Source organism: Gopherus evgoodei, chromosome 11 (genome assembly GCF_007399415.2).
Source record: "Gopherus evgoodei ecotype Sinaloan lineage chromosome 11, rGopEvg1_v1.p, whole genome shotgun sequence".
NCBI lineage: Eukaryota > Metazoa > Chordata > Testudines > Testudinidae > Gopherus > Gopherus evgoodei.
Genome location: NC_044332.1, coordinates 62,588,720 through 62,604,870, shown reverse-complemented (window position 1 = coordinate 62,604,870; position 16,151 = coordinate 62,588,720). Strand labels below are relative to the sequence as shown.

General features: G+C 37.3%; 1 protein-coding gene across 6 annotated transcripts in view; it reads left to right on the top strand.

The window, feature by feature from the left end:
- CCNT2 (cyclin T2) overlaps positions 1-13,152 on the top strand; it is a 46,756-nt gene extending 33,604 nt beyond the window's left edge. For 4 of the 6 annotated variants that reach the window (XM_030580872.1, XM_030580871.1, XM_030580870.1 and 1 more), the window contains 3 exons: positions 346-509; positions 5,622-5,692; positions 5,950-8,633. In XM_030580872.1, coding sequence (XP_030436732.1) covers positions 346-509; positions 5,622-5,692; positions 5,950-7,356 — 1,642 coding nt within the window. In that variant the 3' untranslated portion in view covers positions 7,357-8,633. Of the gene's footprint in view, positions 1-345; positions 510-5,621; positions 5,693-5,949; positions 8,634-12,455 lie in introns of those variants that run through there. The other 2 variants (XR_004002686.1, XR_004002685.1) reach the window with 1 other exon arrangement.
- Positions 13,153-16,151: the final 2,999 nt, after the last annotated feature.

The window sequence follows — 16,151 nt, the reverse complement described above, 5'->3', positions numbered from 1 at the left end:
GATATGCAGTCTCAGTAATGAGCTGTATTAATGACTTCACTGTGGCTGAAATTTTATCAGCCATGTTATGTTGAATTTTTGGCCCTCTTTAAAATTAAGTAAAATGTCAATAGCATGAGCTGAGGGATACTATATTTTTATTTTCACTCTTGTTAAAAGCAAATTAAATTTACCAGATAAATGACCTGCCTTTTCTCAAGGTTATAAAATAATTTCAGAATTTAATCAGAAGCATGTTCCATGATTTAATGTTTAATATCAGTTTTGATATAAAACCTTATCCTATATCTTAGTGGTTGACTTGTTTGGGTTTTTTATTTTACATGTTTGAATTCTCTGCAACAGCCTGCACCTTACTACCTTCTGTCTTCAGTACAAACCCACAGTGATAGCATGTGTGTGCATTCATTTGGCATGCAAGTGGTCCAATTGGGAGATTCCTGTATCGACGGATGGAAAGCATTGGTGGGAATATGTTGATCCTTCAGTTACTCTGGAATTGCTAGATGGTAAGTAGTATTGCCTTTTTATTTCTTTTAAATGTTGTGACCTTGTTCTTGTAGTTCTGCTATTGTTTCAGCTAACATTTAACTCACCCCCAACTACTTTAGGTCGTGGGTAAGGGAAGCCCTTGAGCTCATGCTTAAATAACACTGACTTTATAGGTGAGACCCTCACCCCTGCCCTGATCATGTAAACCAGAAAAAAGGGCCAGAGCAGAGTAAAGGGACTATGTGAGCCCCATATCAGCTGTGGGAGAATTCTCGGCACAGGAATTGGAAGATGGCCGTAAGGTGGGCCCCCCTGAGGACTTCCTCGCAAGATTTGGCATGTGGACCATGCTAGGGGCAGGGCCTTCACATGCAATAGTGCAGCTCATAGGACAGCCTGGGGAGGCTACCATAACTCAAATGTGCTCACAGGGCTGTCTAAATTAGGCTTGGGGCTTCTTAAAAGCTTTTGCGGGTTGCAAGTTCAGCACATGCTTAAATTGTTTGCTGAAGTGGGATTTTAAATAATCATACTGAAAAACTGAAGTTCTCATAGATTGTGCTGCCTTAAGATGGCAATTTGCTTCATTTCCACCCACATTATTAGTCACTAAAGATAATTTCTTTAGGAGTATAAGACTGATATGGGATCAACCATATTAAAGCCAATTTTGTGCAATAGGAGTGAATCTGCCATAGCCCATGGAACCTTAATGTTAGTACCATGGAATATCTATTTAATGGATTTTATCAGAAAGAAAAATAAACTTTTTCTCCTAACAGAAAATTAAATGGTCTAGATATTTACCGAAGTTTTTTACTGTTTTTACTCTTCATGATGACCAGTTTTGTCTCACTGGTCCCTTATGCTGTTCTTGTCTTGTTTCCATCTGTCGTCACTTGGTTTAGATTTAGTCCCTGCCCCAGAAAAGAGTTTATAATCTATCCCTTTATTTGTGTCTGGCACAACAAGACGTTGGTCTGTGATTGATATCCCTAAGCACTATTGCAGTGCAGTAATAATAAATGCTGTCTAGCATTTGCAAATCTATATACTAATCAGAGGTGCTAGGAAATGTCTTGTCTTGTATACATGTATAGTTGGGATTATTTTTTTTCCAATATGCATTACTTTGCACTTATCAACATTGAATTTCATTTACCATTTTGTTGCCCCATCACCAGTTTTGTGAGATTCCGCTATTACTCTTCGGAGTCAGCTTTGGACTTACAAAATTATTCAAGATAATTATCACCTGCAAACTTTGTCACTTCATCATTTATTCCCATTTCATTAATAAATATGTTAAATGACACAGGTCCCAGTGCAGATTCTTGGAGGACCCTACTGTTTACTTCTCTCCAGTGTGAAAACTTACCATTTATTCCTACCCTTCATTTCCTATCTTTTAGCCAGTTACTGATCTGAGAGGATCTTTCGTCTTATTCTATGAATGCTTAGTTTCTTTAAGAGCCTTGGGTGAAACCCCTTGCTAGGGGCTTTCTGAAAATCCAAGTACACTAACTAGATCACCCTTATCAACACGCTTCTTGATACCCTCAAAGAATTCTAATATATTGGTGGGGCATGACTTCCCTTTACAAAAGCCATGTTGACTCCTCCAACATATTATGTTTATATGTATCTAATAATTCTGTTCTTTACTGTAGTTTCTACCAATTTATCTTGTACTGAAATTAGGTTTCACCAGCCTGTACTTGCCAAGATCGCCTTTAGGACCCTATTAAAAATCAGCGTGACATTCGCTATCTTCCAGTCATCTGGTATAAAGGCTGATTTCAGCAATAGGTTACAAACCACAGTTAATAGTTCTGCAGTTTCATATGTGAGTTCCTTCAGAACTCTTGAGTGAATACTATCTGGTCCTGGTGATTTTATTACAGTATAATTATCAATTTGTTCTAAACCTCTTCTGTTGACACATCAGTGTGGGTATTCCCTCCACCCCTCATCCTTTTCAGTGAAGACCAATTCAAAGAATTTATTTCGTTTTTCTGCAATGGCCTTGTCTTCTTTGAGTGCTCCTTTAACACCTTTGTTGTCTAGTGGCCCCTTTGCCTGTTTGGGAGGCTTCCTATTTCTGATGTTCTTAAAAAGAATTTCTTGCATTTTTAGTAAGTTGCTTCTCAAATTCTTTCTAGGCCTATCTTCTAATACTTAACCTGCCAAAGTTTGTGCTCCTTCCTATTATCTTTATTAGGACTTGTCATCCAAATTTTAAAGGATGAGCTGTGGTGGCATTCTTTTGGACCTTTTTTAATGTCTTTCCTGATTTAGTATATACATCTAATCTGAGCTTCCATTATGGTGCTTTTTAAATAGTTCCTATGCTGCTTGCAGGTATTTAGCCCTTGTAACGATTCCTTTTAATGTCAATCTAACGAGCATCCTCATTTTTATGTAGTTCCCTTTTTAAAGTTACATTTTACCAGGGTGGGCTTTGTAGTAATATTTCTCCTCCCCTCCCTGTTGCATTTAATTACATTTTGGTCCCTATTACCCAAGTGGTTGAGCTCTAGTTACCTCTTGAACCAGTACCCGTCCTTCACTTTGGACTAAATCAAGAATTGCCTGTCTCCTAGTGGGTTTCAGAACTAACTGCTCCAAGAAGCAGTCATTTACGGTGTCTAGAAATTTTATTTCTGCATCATGCCATGAGGTGACACTCACCCAGTCAGTATAAGGGTAGTTGAATTCACCCATTATTATTGTGCTTTCTGATTTTGTAGCTTCTCTAAACCTCCCTTAGCATCTCACATTCAGTGTTACCATCCTGGTTAGGTGGTAAATGTGTACTCCTACTTCTGTGCTACCTTTTTTTTTTTTTTTTTTTTTTTTTTTTTTGGGGGGGGGGAGTGTATTCAATTTCTATCCACAGTGATTCTGTAGTACAGTTCTGTTCAAGATCTTTAGCTTATTTGACTGATTTATTTAACATATAATGCCAGACGCAAGCAACGTGACCTCCTCTTATTCCTATATATCTTATACCTTGGTATTAACATGTCCTATTGATTATTCTCTTCCCACTAATTTTCTGTGATGCCTATTTTATCAATATCCTCCTTTAATCCCAGGCACTGTACTTCACCCATTTTAGTATTTATACTTCTAGCATTTGTATATAAGCACTTACACATTTTGTCAATATTCAGTTGCTTGCCTTCGTGTGTTATATTTAAATGGGACGCCTACATTTGCCTGTTGCTCACTACATCTTTTCTGTATTTTACCAACTTCTTTCCTATCCTCTATACTAAGATAAAGTTCCCCCTAAGGGATGTCTGCACCAGAACCATGTAATCCTCTACTCCTATCAGGTTTTCCCCAGTTTAAACAATCCAGTACAACTTTTTCAATTTTATGTTCCACCAGTCTGGTTCCATTTTGGTTAATGTGGAGCCCATTCCTTCTTTATAGGCCAATCCTTCCCCAAAAGTTCCCCGGCTCCTAATAGATGTAAATCCCTCTTCCCTGTATCATTGTCTCATCTGTGCACTGAGACCTTGCAGTGCTGCTTGCCTTACTGCCCTGTGCTTGGAACTGGAAGCATTTCAATGAATGCTACCATGGAGGTTCTGGACTTCAATCTCTTACCTAGCTGACCAAACTTGGCCTCCAAGAGAGGTTGGCCTCTCTCCAACCTTTTCCTATGTCATTTTCATACTTGCATGTACCACCGACTCCTCCCCAGCACTACCTATAAGACTATCTAGGATGATGTTTTGTGAGATCTGCTACCTTTGCACTCCAAAGGCAATTCACCATGCAGTTCTCCGAGTCATCACAAACCCAAGTATCTACATGTCTAATAAAGTCCCCCATTACTGTTGCCTATCATCTCTTCCTAGTAACTTGGTTCCCTACCTCCGGAGGGATATCCTCAATGTGAGAGGATATCATGCCATCATCTGAAAGGTGGGTCCCAACTATGAGATCATTTCCTTTTGCTCTAGTGTGGTGGTCTCATGCCCTGAGACTTTCATCCTCCTTAACAGCACTGGGGCTGTCGGACAGGACACTATGTCCCTGAAAGTCTCCTCTGTATAGCTCTTTCTGTCTCTTTGTTCATCCAGTTCAGTCATTCTGGCCTCAAGTGCACATACTCTGTCTCAGGGCCATGAGCAGCTTGCACTGCATGCACACGTATGCTACCTGTCCATGAGGCAGGTGGTATTACATGTTGCACTTAGTGCGATAATGTGGGTAGCTGCCAGCCTTCTGCTGTTTTTCTGCTTGCATTTTTACTCTTGGGGCAGCTTAGAGTTGCCTGAGTTTAGGATATGTTTGTTAGGTGTATTGGGTTTTCTTTATTTTGTGAGTTTTCTTGAACTTGGAGACTTTCTATTTGTTAAATCCCTTGGACTCCTTCCTTCCCTGCCAAATTCCCCTGGCCTTGGCAGGTCAGGCAGTTCCTGTGCTTGCTCTGTGTCACAGGCTCTCTGTTCAAGGAGGGGCTCTCCCAGGAGGCCTCTCAAAGTAACTCCTCCCCCCCCCCCATACTAGATTACGCCCCTTCATACCTATTATTGATTACTTCTATCCTGGCCTCTAAGGGTGTGTCTACACTGCAGTTAGACACCCGCTGCAGGGATTTTTAATTACAGTGTAGACTCACGGCTCACACTGGAGCCCAGACTCTAGGACCCTGCAAGGTGGGATAGTTACAGTCCTTGGGATATCACTAATGAATGATTTACTCTGTTTCCACAGTGGCTAACACCTCCAAGAGGGATATGAGTCACTGGTGCAGCTTTTCTGACCAAGCTTGTTAAGATAAGGTTTAGATCTGGGTAAGCTTTTAGATTTTAAACTGCTTGGCTTATAAAATGCTCAGCCCCGTCAAACTAAATTTTAAACTAAATTAAGGTTTTAAGGTTTAAGATTTAAGGTTGTGCGCTATTACTGAAAAGATGCAAGAGGGTAAGTTCTGTTATGTGTTTTGATGTACAGTGGTAGCAGGGTCCACACAGCCAGTTTCTGTGTGGCAAGCTGGGGTTGTGTAAATGTACACCATGGCTTGCCTGTACCAGCTGACTGAGTAGACAAGAACATAGATTCTGTTACTGATTCAAGTGTGAAAAGAGGCTTTTGGTTTTTTCCCCCAGAGCTCACACACGAGTTTCTGCAAATACTAGAGAAAACGCCTAGCAGACTGAAGAGGATTCGTAATTGGAGGGTAAGAACTTGTTGCCTAAGTAATTTGCCATAGGACATAACTGCCACAAACCTAAAAGTAAGATTGTCAACTTTTCCCTGGCAGTATGTTCATAATTGTATGCCCCTCTGCAGTTCCCTATTATGGTAACTTAAATTAAAAAAAAATGAAACTATGAAATCCACCTTATTTTATCCAGTTTTGAGATATCTTAGGTAACTGTTTATTTGTAGGTACTTTTTAAGTTTATGTCCTTACTCTTTTTCCTTTTCATATAGGCTAATCAGGCTGCTAAGAAACCGAAAGGAGATGGACAGGTATCTGAGAATTCTCTTCTTGGTTCATCTTTGGTCCAGAATTCAATTTTGGTGGATACTGTTACTGGTGTATCTGCCAACACAAGCTTCCAAAAGTCATCGACGTCAACCTTTCCTGCACCAGTACCTCTGAACTCAGGGAGTATGTCTGTTCAACACAGTCATGCACCTGAAAACTTGGCAATATTAGCTACAGGAATGCCGAGTACCTCATATAGTTTGACATCACAGGAATGGCCTCAACATCAAGAACAAACAAGGACCGAACAAATATATTCTCAGAAACAGGAAACTGTGTTACCTGGTAGTCAGTATAATCTGAACTTCCAACCAGGAACTTCTGTACAATTGCATTCTGGGTTACATCACAGATCTGACAAACTTATTGAGCATTCCACTGGTAAACAAGACTATGCTCACAAGTCAGGAAACAAACACCATGGACAGGTTGCTGCTCCTATAATTCCTCAGAAAATGTCCTTGGATAAATACAGAGAGAAACGCAAACTAGAAACCCTTGAACTGGATGTAAGGGAACATTATGTAGCTACCCAAGTAGACCAGCAACATAAAAAGCACATTCAACCACAAGCAGCCAGTAGCAGTTCTGTTACTTCCCCTATTAAAATGAAAATTCCTGTTGCAAATGCAGAGAAACCAGAAAAACATGTATCTGATAAAAAAGAAAAGGGTGGATCACTCAAACTGCGAATACCAATCCCACCTACAGAAAAGAGTTCCAGTAAAGAAGATCTGAAAATGAAAATTAAAGTTTCGTCAGAAAGACACAGTTCATCAGATGAGGGCAGTGGAAAAAGCAAACACTCAAGTCCACATGTTAGCAAAGACCATAAAGAAAAGCACAAAGAACATTCTTCAAATCGCCATCATAGTAGCAGTCACAAGCATTCACATAGTGGTGGCAGTAGTAGTGGCGGCAGTAAACATAGCACTGATGGAATAACACCAACTGTTTTGAGGAGTCCTGCTGGCCTGAGTAGTGATGGTAATTCCTCTAGTTCCGGCTCTTCAAGAAAGAAGTTGCACAGCAATGATGCTTCTCACAACCACCACTCCAAATTGAGCAAAAGTTCCAAAAGTTCAGGTAGTTCATCTAGTTCTTCCTCTGTTAAGCAGTATGTATCCTCTCACAACTCTGTTTTTAACCTTCCCTTACCCCCTCCTCCCCCTGTCACATACCAGGTGGGCTACGGACATCTCAGCACCCTCGTGAAACTGGACAAGAAGCCAGTGGAGAACGGTCCTGATGCCAATCACGAGTACAGTACAAACAGCCAGCATATGGACTACAAAGATACATTCGACATGCTGGATTCGCTGTTAAGTGCCCAAGGAATGAACATGTAATCAATTGTTTAGGTCACTTTTCTTTACTTTTTTTAATTTAAGAATCGTTAGAATGGAAAACTTCCTAATCTAGCAGTAGCAACACGAGCTGTTGTTGCCATGGTTTCATTATATGTAAGTGCTGCTTTATCCTTCACTCTGAAAAGAAGAGGTATAGTAAACAAGTCTTTATCTCCACATACAATAGTGTTATAAATACTGTAATAGCATGGAAGGTGCAAAAATCTCAGTATTTCTACAACTGCAGCTAAGAACAGTAGAATGATCATCTGCTTTTAGGTTTCTAGGATTCCTCAAGCATTGATTATTTATAATTTTAATACTGCAGCCACCATTTTTGTTGCTTAGCTTTTGAATGAGTGTAATTTTCCTTGTGTATTTATACTGTATGTATGATTTGCATGTTTCAAAGATAAAGGGATTAAAAACAGTATACTGACAACTGTTTACAAGAAAGTGGAGAAAAATGTACATACATTTTTGTATGTTTAGATATACCATAAATACTCAGGATTGGAGCTGCTTGTAAGTATAACAAAATATACATAACTTTATTTTATCTTGTGTCAGAGTCCATCAGTAATCTAAACAAAAGTGACGCTTTGTTGTGTTTATCTTGAACAGTAGGCCTTATTGGAAGCTGCTTAAAAGGGCACTTCACTAGAGTGGGTAATCTAGTACCATGTACGCTCATCCACAGGAGAGCATCACCAATGAGGCAATAAAGGAGTTTGGGCCTCAGTTCGCTAACTGTGACCTGACTGACTGCTGAAATGCGCCCAAGCTTTCTGAAGGAAAAAAGAAAAAAGTTTACATAATCTTGATGTGAAGTGCATTTAAATGTTTATTGGCTTGATGCAGTAATATAGGCAGAGCTGTTACTTAATGATTACATAGATTAATGTGAGTTAAGAACTGAAGTTCATAAAAACTTATAGTGAAAAATTAGTAAGTTGTTTTTTAAACTTTAATACCATAAGTTATTTTAATAGTAAACAGGGATCACTGTTTCCATTACCATTTCAGAATAACAGACATGTTCTGAATTCCAAAAAGTGTACTTGTGTGTGATGCCATATTTCTTTTACAGGTGAGAATGCAGTCTTCACAATAAATAAGAGTAAAACTATGATATCCCAACCTTCCTTTATATTCCAACAATAAAATAGTTACCACTGATTCTCTGTGCATTGTACTTGTGATTAGTTACAAAATTGGAGGTTATTTTGTTTTTAGCTCTGTGAAAAATCACTCTCCAATTAAACCACTAGTATACACTTTGTCTGCAAGTGTCGTCATATAGCTTGTGTACTGTTTGCACAGTCTTCTGCCTTTTTAGAAGAAGTGAGACTTGAATGTGTATACATCATTTTTGTTGAAAGACAAAACTACAGTTCCGTTTTACCAGCTGACAATTAACTAATTTTATGGTTGTGCCTAAAATCATTGATAAGCTATGAATGAATTCAACATATATTTCAGTATAAGGTAGCAAAAGCTGGTTCCTAGTGACTGTTTTGATTTTTTTTTTTTAAATATACAAGTGAAGTTGTCCTAAATCACCTGCACATGCAGTTAGTACTCAGTGTAACTGGTTGTAAACACTTCAGAATTTTAATCTGAAGCTTAGCCCTTTAGTTCCATTATGAAATGAAGTGCTTTAAACTACAAAATTGTTCAGTACCTACGAGTTTGTAGTTGCTATATTATGTAACTACAGGTATATCAATTACTATGTAATACTCAGTTTCCAGTAATGCAAAAGCTTGTAACTAAGTTTTATTTGAACAATGGACACTACTTTTTGCATCTAAACATTTTAAATTGAAAAACAGAATGTATCTAGGTCCACATTTAGCCTTTGCCCATGGATATACAGGATACAAAACTTTATCCTTAACTGCTTTGAATTTTTCTACATTCAGGAAAATATACTTCAGCATTATTACAGTTGTTTCGCATTGTTGGATGTGTTCTAACCCTTTTAATAGTCTCTCCTCTCCACCTCAGCACTAAGACTGAAGAATTGTTGACAAATGTAAGCAATGTAAACTGTCCTGAACTAATATGCAGAGATAGAAGATAAAATAGTAAAATGTGTTAAAATACTCTTTACAAAGTTTCACAATATTTGCTTGTAAGCCTGTTAAATAGCTGTGCCATGAAATGCATCTTATGCATCCAATGTGGATACAGCAATATATTGTACTATAAATATAGCATCTAATGTTATAACTTGGAGAAGGAATGCCAGGCAGGTTACTGGCAATGGTAAAAAACAAATGAAAAAGGCCAGAGATCTTCACTTGAGGTGATGATTTAAACACGTCGTTCATGTTGATTCCAGGGGGTTGTGAAATTACATTGACAAAAGGTTGCTATTCTAGGTTAATGAGAAACCGTGATTTCAATTTCTTTGTAAAGAATATCTACAGATAAGATTATTTTTAGTTTGCATTACAATTGTGTAAATATGTAAATCTCTGTACAGAAGTCTTGCTCTCTGAGATTAGAGTTGATATGGGGGTGGGGAACAGCAAAATATCACTAATTCACACTGACTGAAACCCATTGCAAATTACTAAACTTTGAATTGCAGCATGTTCCAACTGTTTATGGGATCAGCACTGGTCCCATAAGTGAATGAATAAATGCAATAAAAAAGCTAATACTCCACAGTGTACTTTGTTCACTTCGATTATAATTTTGTTACTGTTTTGAGTGAATTTAATAGAAAATACACTATATATTTTGTAAAAATGAAGTCTTAATTCTGAAACTTCACTACAGTGCTCAGCTATTAAATCTCATCATTTTTGTGATATGTTAAGTGTGTGGATTATTGAGATTCTACTGTACGTTGAATCTTTAGTCTCATCGCTAATGGTGGAAGTACTGCATTAAAGTACTCTAGACAATGTACTGTATCTTGTTGTGGTCTAGTACTTTTGGTATTTGGTTAAACTTGAAGTGCTGTATATCCTTTCTGCTCATTGTAGATAAATGTTGTGTGTTAAAATAGCCAGTTGTAATTTTAAAACAGCCCTTTTATGAGATTAAAACTTCACTTGTCTTTTTCAAGGACAACTTATGTAAAAGCTATTTATTAATAAAGTTCCTTACCTCGCCACTCTCTCTACTGGGCAGAAATAACAGTCCCATTTCCTATAGTTATCTTGCCAGTTTTGCTTGTGTATATTAATTATGAAAAATCCCCATGGATTTGATGACAAAACATTCATGGTTTTTCAAATGTAAACAAAGCACTTTGAATTTTGAAGAGTAGCATAGTTTAACTTCTAACTTTTTTCACAGTAATTTCTAACTCAGCAGAAATTCGTAGTCGGAGAACTTCAGAAAAGCAAGTTTTGTAACTTAGATGCATCTTTCAAAAAAAAAAGTGCAGAACCTACTTTTCATTTGATATGAACCAAGTGGGAACTTTAATTTTTTTCCATATCAAAATATGTATTAATGTTCATGTAATAAGTGTGTAAAGCTTAATGAAGTAGCTTCAAGGTCATGTGGAACTATCTTAGGAGTATTATAGCTATTTTATCTGTAATTTGAAATATACTGATTCATGGTTTTAAAATTATACTTCCTCCAGCAAAGCAGAATTACAAGCATGCTGGCATTCCAAGCAGTTCTACGAGGAGAAAGTTGTTATTCCCTTGCTCCTCTCAAGTCTTCTCTGAGTACTGAAGCTGACTACAGTCAGCTGTAATTGGTTCCCAGACACTGAATGTTATAAATACAAGATGACTCTGGACTACTTACTTTTTCCCATATCCCTACAATTGTAGCTGGTAGCTCCTTGCTCATGAAAGTCCCTTACTAAAGATGTCCTATGGAGTCACTCTTATTATTTTAAGGGCTGCTCAGAAGCTTTCCCTGTTGGGGGCAGTTTATATTTGATCTTTTTGTTTCCAGTTTCCCTTTGATCATCATCTGGATTACTTTCCCTCACCTTCTTAAAGATTTGTCTGATCACTGAGTCATTTTAATTGCTTTTTATGTGGATGTGGCATCTCAGTTGCTCTGAGATCTTTGTAAAATAGAATAAACTACACCGATTCCCTCTGCCAATGATTCTAATGAGATTGGAATGACAATACATAATGTTGCATTTAATCAAGGTAGCTCAAATTTTAAAAAGTTGTTACAGCCTAAATGAAAAATTAACTCAGTAGTGAGACACGTAATGGAGGGACTGGTGGGTTTTGAATTAAAAAGTCCAAGAAACTTGATTTAAAAGTTTCCATGTTGTTTTTTAGTGAATCATACAGCTATACTACAACCACTTCAAGAATGTCTGCTGCATTATATCCAGGTGTCGTTGGATAAATTGTATGCTTTATTTTGGGCTTTTACTACTACTTCTGCCTGACCCTTTGCCTTGGTATATACACAGCTCTTGTACCAGTATAATTGCCAGTTAAGGATATTTTTTTTAGCAGTATAATTTTACTGGTACAACCCCTAATATGGCTGCAGTTATATTGGTGTAAAGTTGCCTTACACTAGTTTCTTATTTCCTTTCCCATAAGCTACAGGTGTGGTTAAAGCTCTACAATGTCTGTGTGTAGACAAGGCCTCTGAATTTCCAGTGCTTTCCTTTGTCCGTGTGCTGTAGTATCTAATGCAGTGGATGAAATTTGACTTTAAAAATTTTATATATTCACTAGGAAATAGCAACAAACTAACATTTAAGCAACAAAGATTCTAAAGCTTTGAAATTTTCTTTGAAGAACAGATACTAAAACAATTTCAGATGTCACCAAAGCATCAGGGATTTTAACAGGTTTATATCAGTATGTTTAATGCTCTCCCGGTTTGAGGCTATTCTTACAATGCGTAGTTTTTCTAAATATTAGAATATCTAGGGGTTACTAGAATATTCTAATCTTATTTTTAACAAGTTACTCAGTGCAGCAGCTGTTGCAAGAATGTGGGGAATGTGAGGATTTTGTTGAAAAACAACGTTTCTATTCTAATACATACTGCTTGCTCTAGATTACCCCTGTCCATTATTATTTAGTATAAGTGGTATCTAGCTGCTATTTCATGCTAAATTAAAGCTCATCTTTATTTTGCAGCCTTTTTGAAGACTCCCCTAACCTGAAGAGGCAATTATAATATATCCTGGAACTATGTATACCTCACTTTAGGTCATAGGACAGATAATTGTAAGATAATGTAATGAGAAGGTGCTCTAGTTTCCAAGGACTTTGCATATAAGGATCAATCTATGTTCTGTAAAATGGGACTGAATTATTTGGACTTTGGGAAATGAGTGTGAAGTTAGGATTATTACGGTGGCATAATGTTCTCCCACTCGTGTGATAATAATGGAAAATATTAATAAAAGTGGTAGAAGGAACAATTTACTTGTTTAGCAGATTTTATGTGACAAGAATCTAAAATGATTTTACTGGGAGACTTTAAAGAGAGAAAATTTGGGTAGATTCAATTAAGTCAAACACTTTTTAAAATATAGTTCTAAAGAAAAAGTTGGTTTTATAAGTTTTTATTTTTGTAACCTATTACAAACTTCAATTCTGCCAGCTACTTCCATTTTGCAAAACATCCCCTGCAGATTACTGATGGCACTGAAATAATATCTACATGTCAGCACAGGTGTAGGGGAAAAGTTCATTATGTTGTCTTCTGAGACTGCCCAGTAAAGTGAGAGAGAATCTGCTAAACTGCTTTATTTTGACAGATGGTGTATATAATTTTTGGCTCAAATCTGTGGAATTTTAAATATATATTAAACTCTGAGAACAAGCATCACTAGATTTTAATTTTTTTTTTCAGTAGGTAAAATTATGGACATAAATCACTTTAATTCCCTTTTCAAGGAGAAATTCTGATATTAAATGTTCTATAAATTTTGTATTGTACACAACATTGTGGCCAATAATATATCTGAAACTTTGGTTTCCTAATGTGGGCTAAAGATTTTTGCAGGGCTTTGGAGTGGAGCCCGGAGCTGGAGCGCAGAGCAGCAGTGTTTTGCCTAGAGCTGGAGTGGAGCCGGAACACAGCTCCAAAGCCCTGGATTTTTGTTCTAAGCTTAAAATATAACTTCCACCTCAATCTAATAGTTTCATCCATTCTGAGCTACTGTGCTCAATTCCCAGTGTTCTAAACGACAGTTTAGGTCTGAATTGTGTTTATAAACCTAGAATCATGTGGTGGCTCTGCTTCTCCAAGTCACTGTATCTTGTTGGCTTTTTGCTGTTGAATTCAGGTTTTTTATACTGCCCCTAAATTTTCATTGTGTTGCAGACTTTTGTATTAACCAAGGTATTTAGGGTTCTTATCACCAGGAAGCAGTTCTGCTTTATTAAATACATCCCCTCCCCAATATATTTCCCTATCAAATTTTGCTAGCAGATAGTTTTGCTACATAACCCACTATCCACTCTACCAATGATTCTCAATCTACTTACCATTATGGGCCGCATATGCAACAATCTGTGTATGTGCTGCATCTACACAATATATATATCACCTGTCTGCCCCAACGATGTCACATGGGCCTCAGCAGTGTGCTGATGGGTTAAAAGTAGGGTGACCAGATGTCCTGATATTTGGGACTTGTATAGATGCCTATTACCCCCCACCTCATCCCAATTTTTTCACGATTGCTATCTGGTCACCCTAGTTGAAAATCACTGTTCTATGCCATCAACAATGCAAATAAGTATGTTACTGCTTAAACAACCCACAGTGAAATAACTTAGTGCTGATATCAAAAGCACCATCACATGTCAGTGGAACACCTCAGAGCTAGATAAATAGGGCAGTTCACTAAGTTTTCTACAAACTGGCAAATCCCATTTCATCTGGTTATAGTTAACAGTTCAAATGTTCATCACACAATGAGGTCTAAAGATGTTTAAAAAATTAAAATGTACATTATGAAACAATTCTGCAATAAATTCAAAAAGCAAGGGTGATTGTGATGCAATTTGTGGTAACTGAACTATTAGATGGGTTTAGCCTGTGTTACAATTAGAAAAGACAGCTGGTGTGGATAGCTGTTGATTCTGCATGCACTTTATATACTTAAATACAATGCAGCAGCTGTCACAGGTTTCTCACCGAGCAACAGAATGGTTCTAGCATTTTCCATGTTTACACAACTTGGAATCTATCATAAAGTAAATGCCTGGGCTGGGAGAAGGAGGAAGGGAGACAGGAAGCCAGTTAGTCACTGTGACCCCTAATTCCTGTCTTCTACTAGATTTTGTTTATATGGAATTCCTACAGAGAGATGTATAGGATCCTGCAAGACCTTCCCGCCTATATTGGTTCATGTCAGAACTTTCAGTTTATGTATGCTAGCAAAACGGCACCTAATGTATATCACCAAAAACCACTTTAATTTTCATTGTTAGAAGTTGTGTGACACTTTAAAAGGAGAAAAAATCTTTAAATTTTCAATACTTCGATTATTAAAACTGAAAACTTGCATAACTTCTGCAGCTATGGAAGACTAACAGGGAACTGCAGGATTGATGAAGTAACAATGTCATGATCCTGCAAAGTTTTGCCACAGGCATCTAAATCCTGTTTTGTGTTTTGACTTCCCTGCCATGGTGTGAAGCATGCTCCTGCTCCTAAAGTAAAAAGTTGAAGGAAGTCTGCTTTCTACATCTAAATTACTTTTCCTTTTACAGATCATTAATTTACAGTTTGCATTTTACTTTGCTTGAATGATGGAACTAATCTATAGTCAGTTACTTCTGAATTGTCCTGCACTGTCAACTTTGCCAGCCCTTGAGATACTTGGTGTTTAGTGCCTCAGTTCTAAGAGTCAAGTGATTATATGAGAATCTCAGCTTTCACTTAAAGCAGAGAGAAAACTGACACTGAACAGAGAATTATAAAGGCTTAGAAAGCAGAAGGCAAAATTTATTAACTTAATGATTGTGACTCATGGTTGTTGGAGGCCTAGGTCATGATTTTTAAATGTTGGTGATTGGCAATAGTGCACACTGCTCCTGGAGGTGGTGAGAACAGACACCTAGGTTACTAAAGGTAAAATTTTCAGAATTGCTTAAATGACATCCTCCTAAATCCTATTTTCAAAAGGGACTTGTGCATTTAGGAGCCTAAAACTCTCCTGGACTTATTGAAAGTCAATGAGATTTTGGCTCCTGTGTGTAAGTCCCTTTTGAAACTGAGACTTTGGCTCCTAAGTCACAAGGTAAAATTCTCAAGTTCTTTAGTGACTTTAAATTTTCATGTTATGTTTATATTTTATTCTTTGAGTGTATTTCTACCTGTATTAGAGAAGTGAGAGAACTTCAATTTGTACAAGAGAGAAATTTTACCCCTCTCAGCTCATAATAGCTTGATGACTCAAGCATCACCTCTAAGCAGTTTTGTTCCTGTGTATATTTGATTCCTGCTTTACCTTTTTGCTTTGTACCTGCAATATCACATCTTATACAATCAGAAATGCTGCAATCTTCCTTTTCAAGCGACCAATCCATGCACTATATTGAATATCCAAATTTCAAAGTGTCAAATCAAACTTCTTCCATTAAATCATAACCAAGATATTGAATACAGTAGATTATGATTAGCATTTTATAGCTCTTTAATTAACAGTCAAGCACTTCATAGCCATTTGGCCTGTGTTTTTACTGCTCAGTATCAGTGAAGTACAATGCATCTGTCCAAAGAGCGTGCATCAACCCTGGAAAAGGACAGTCTTCCTTTACAGCATTTAGAGATCTCTCTTTAATATTGTAGTTTTGGTGACATCTTAAATGGCC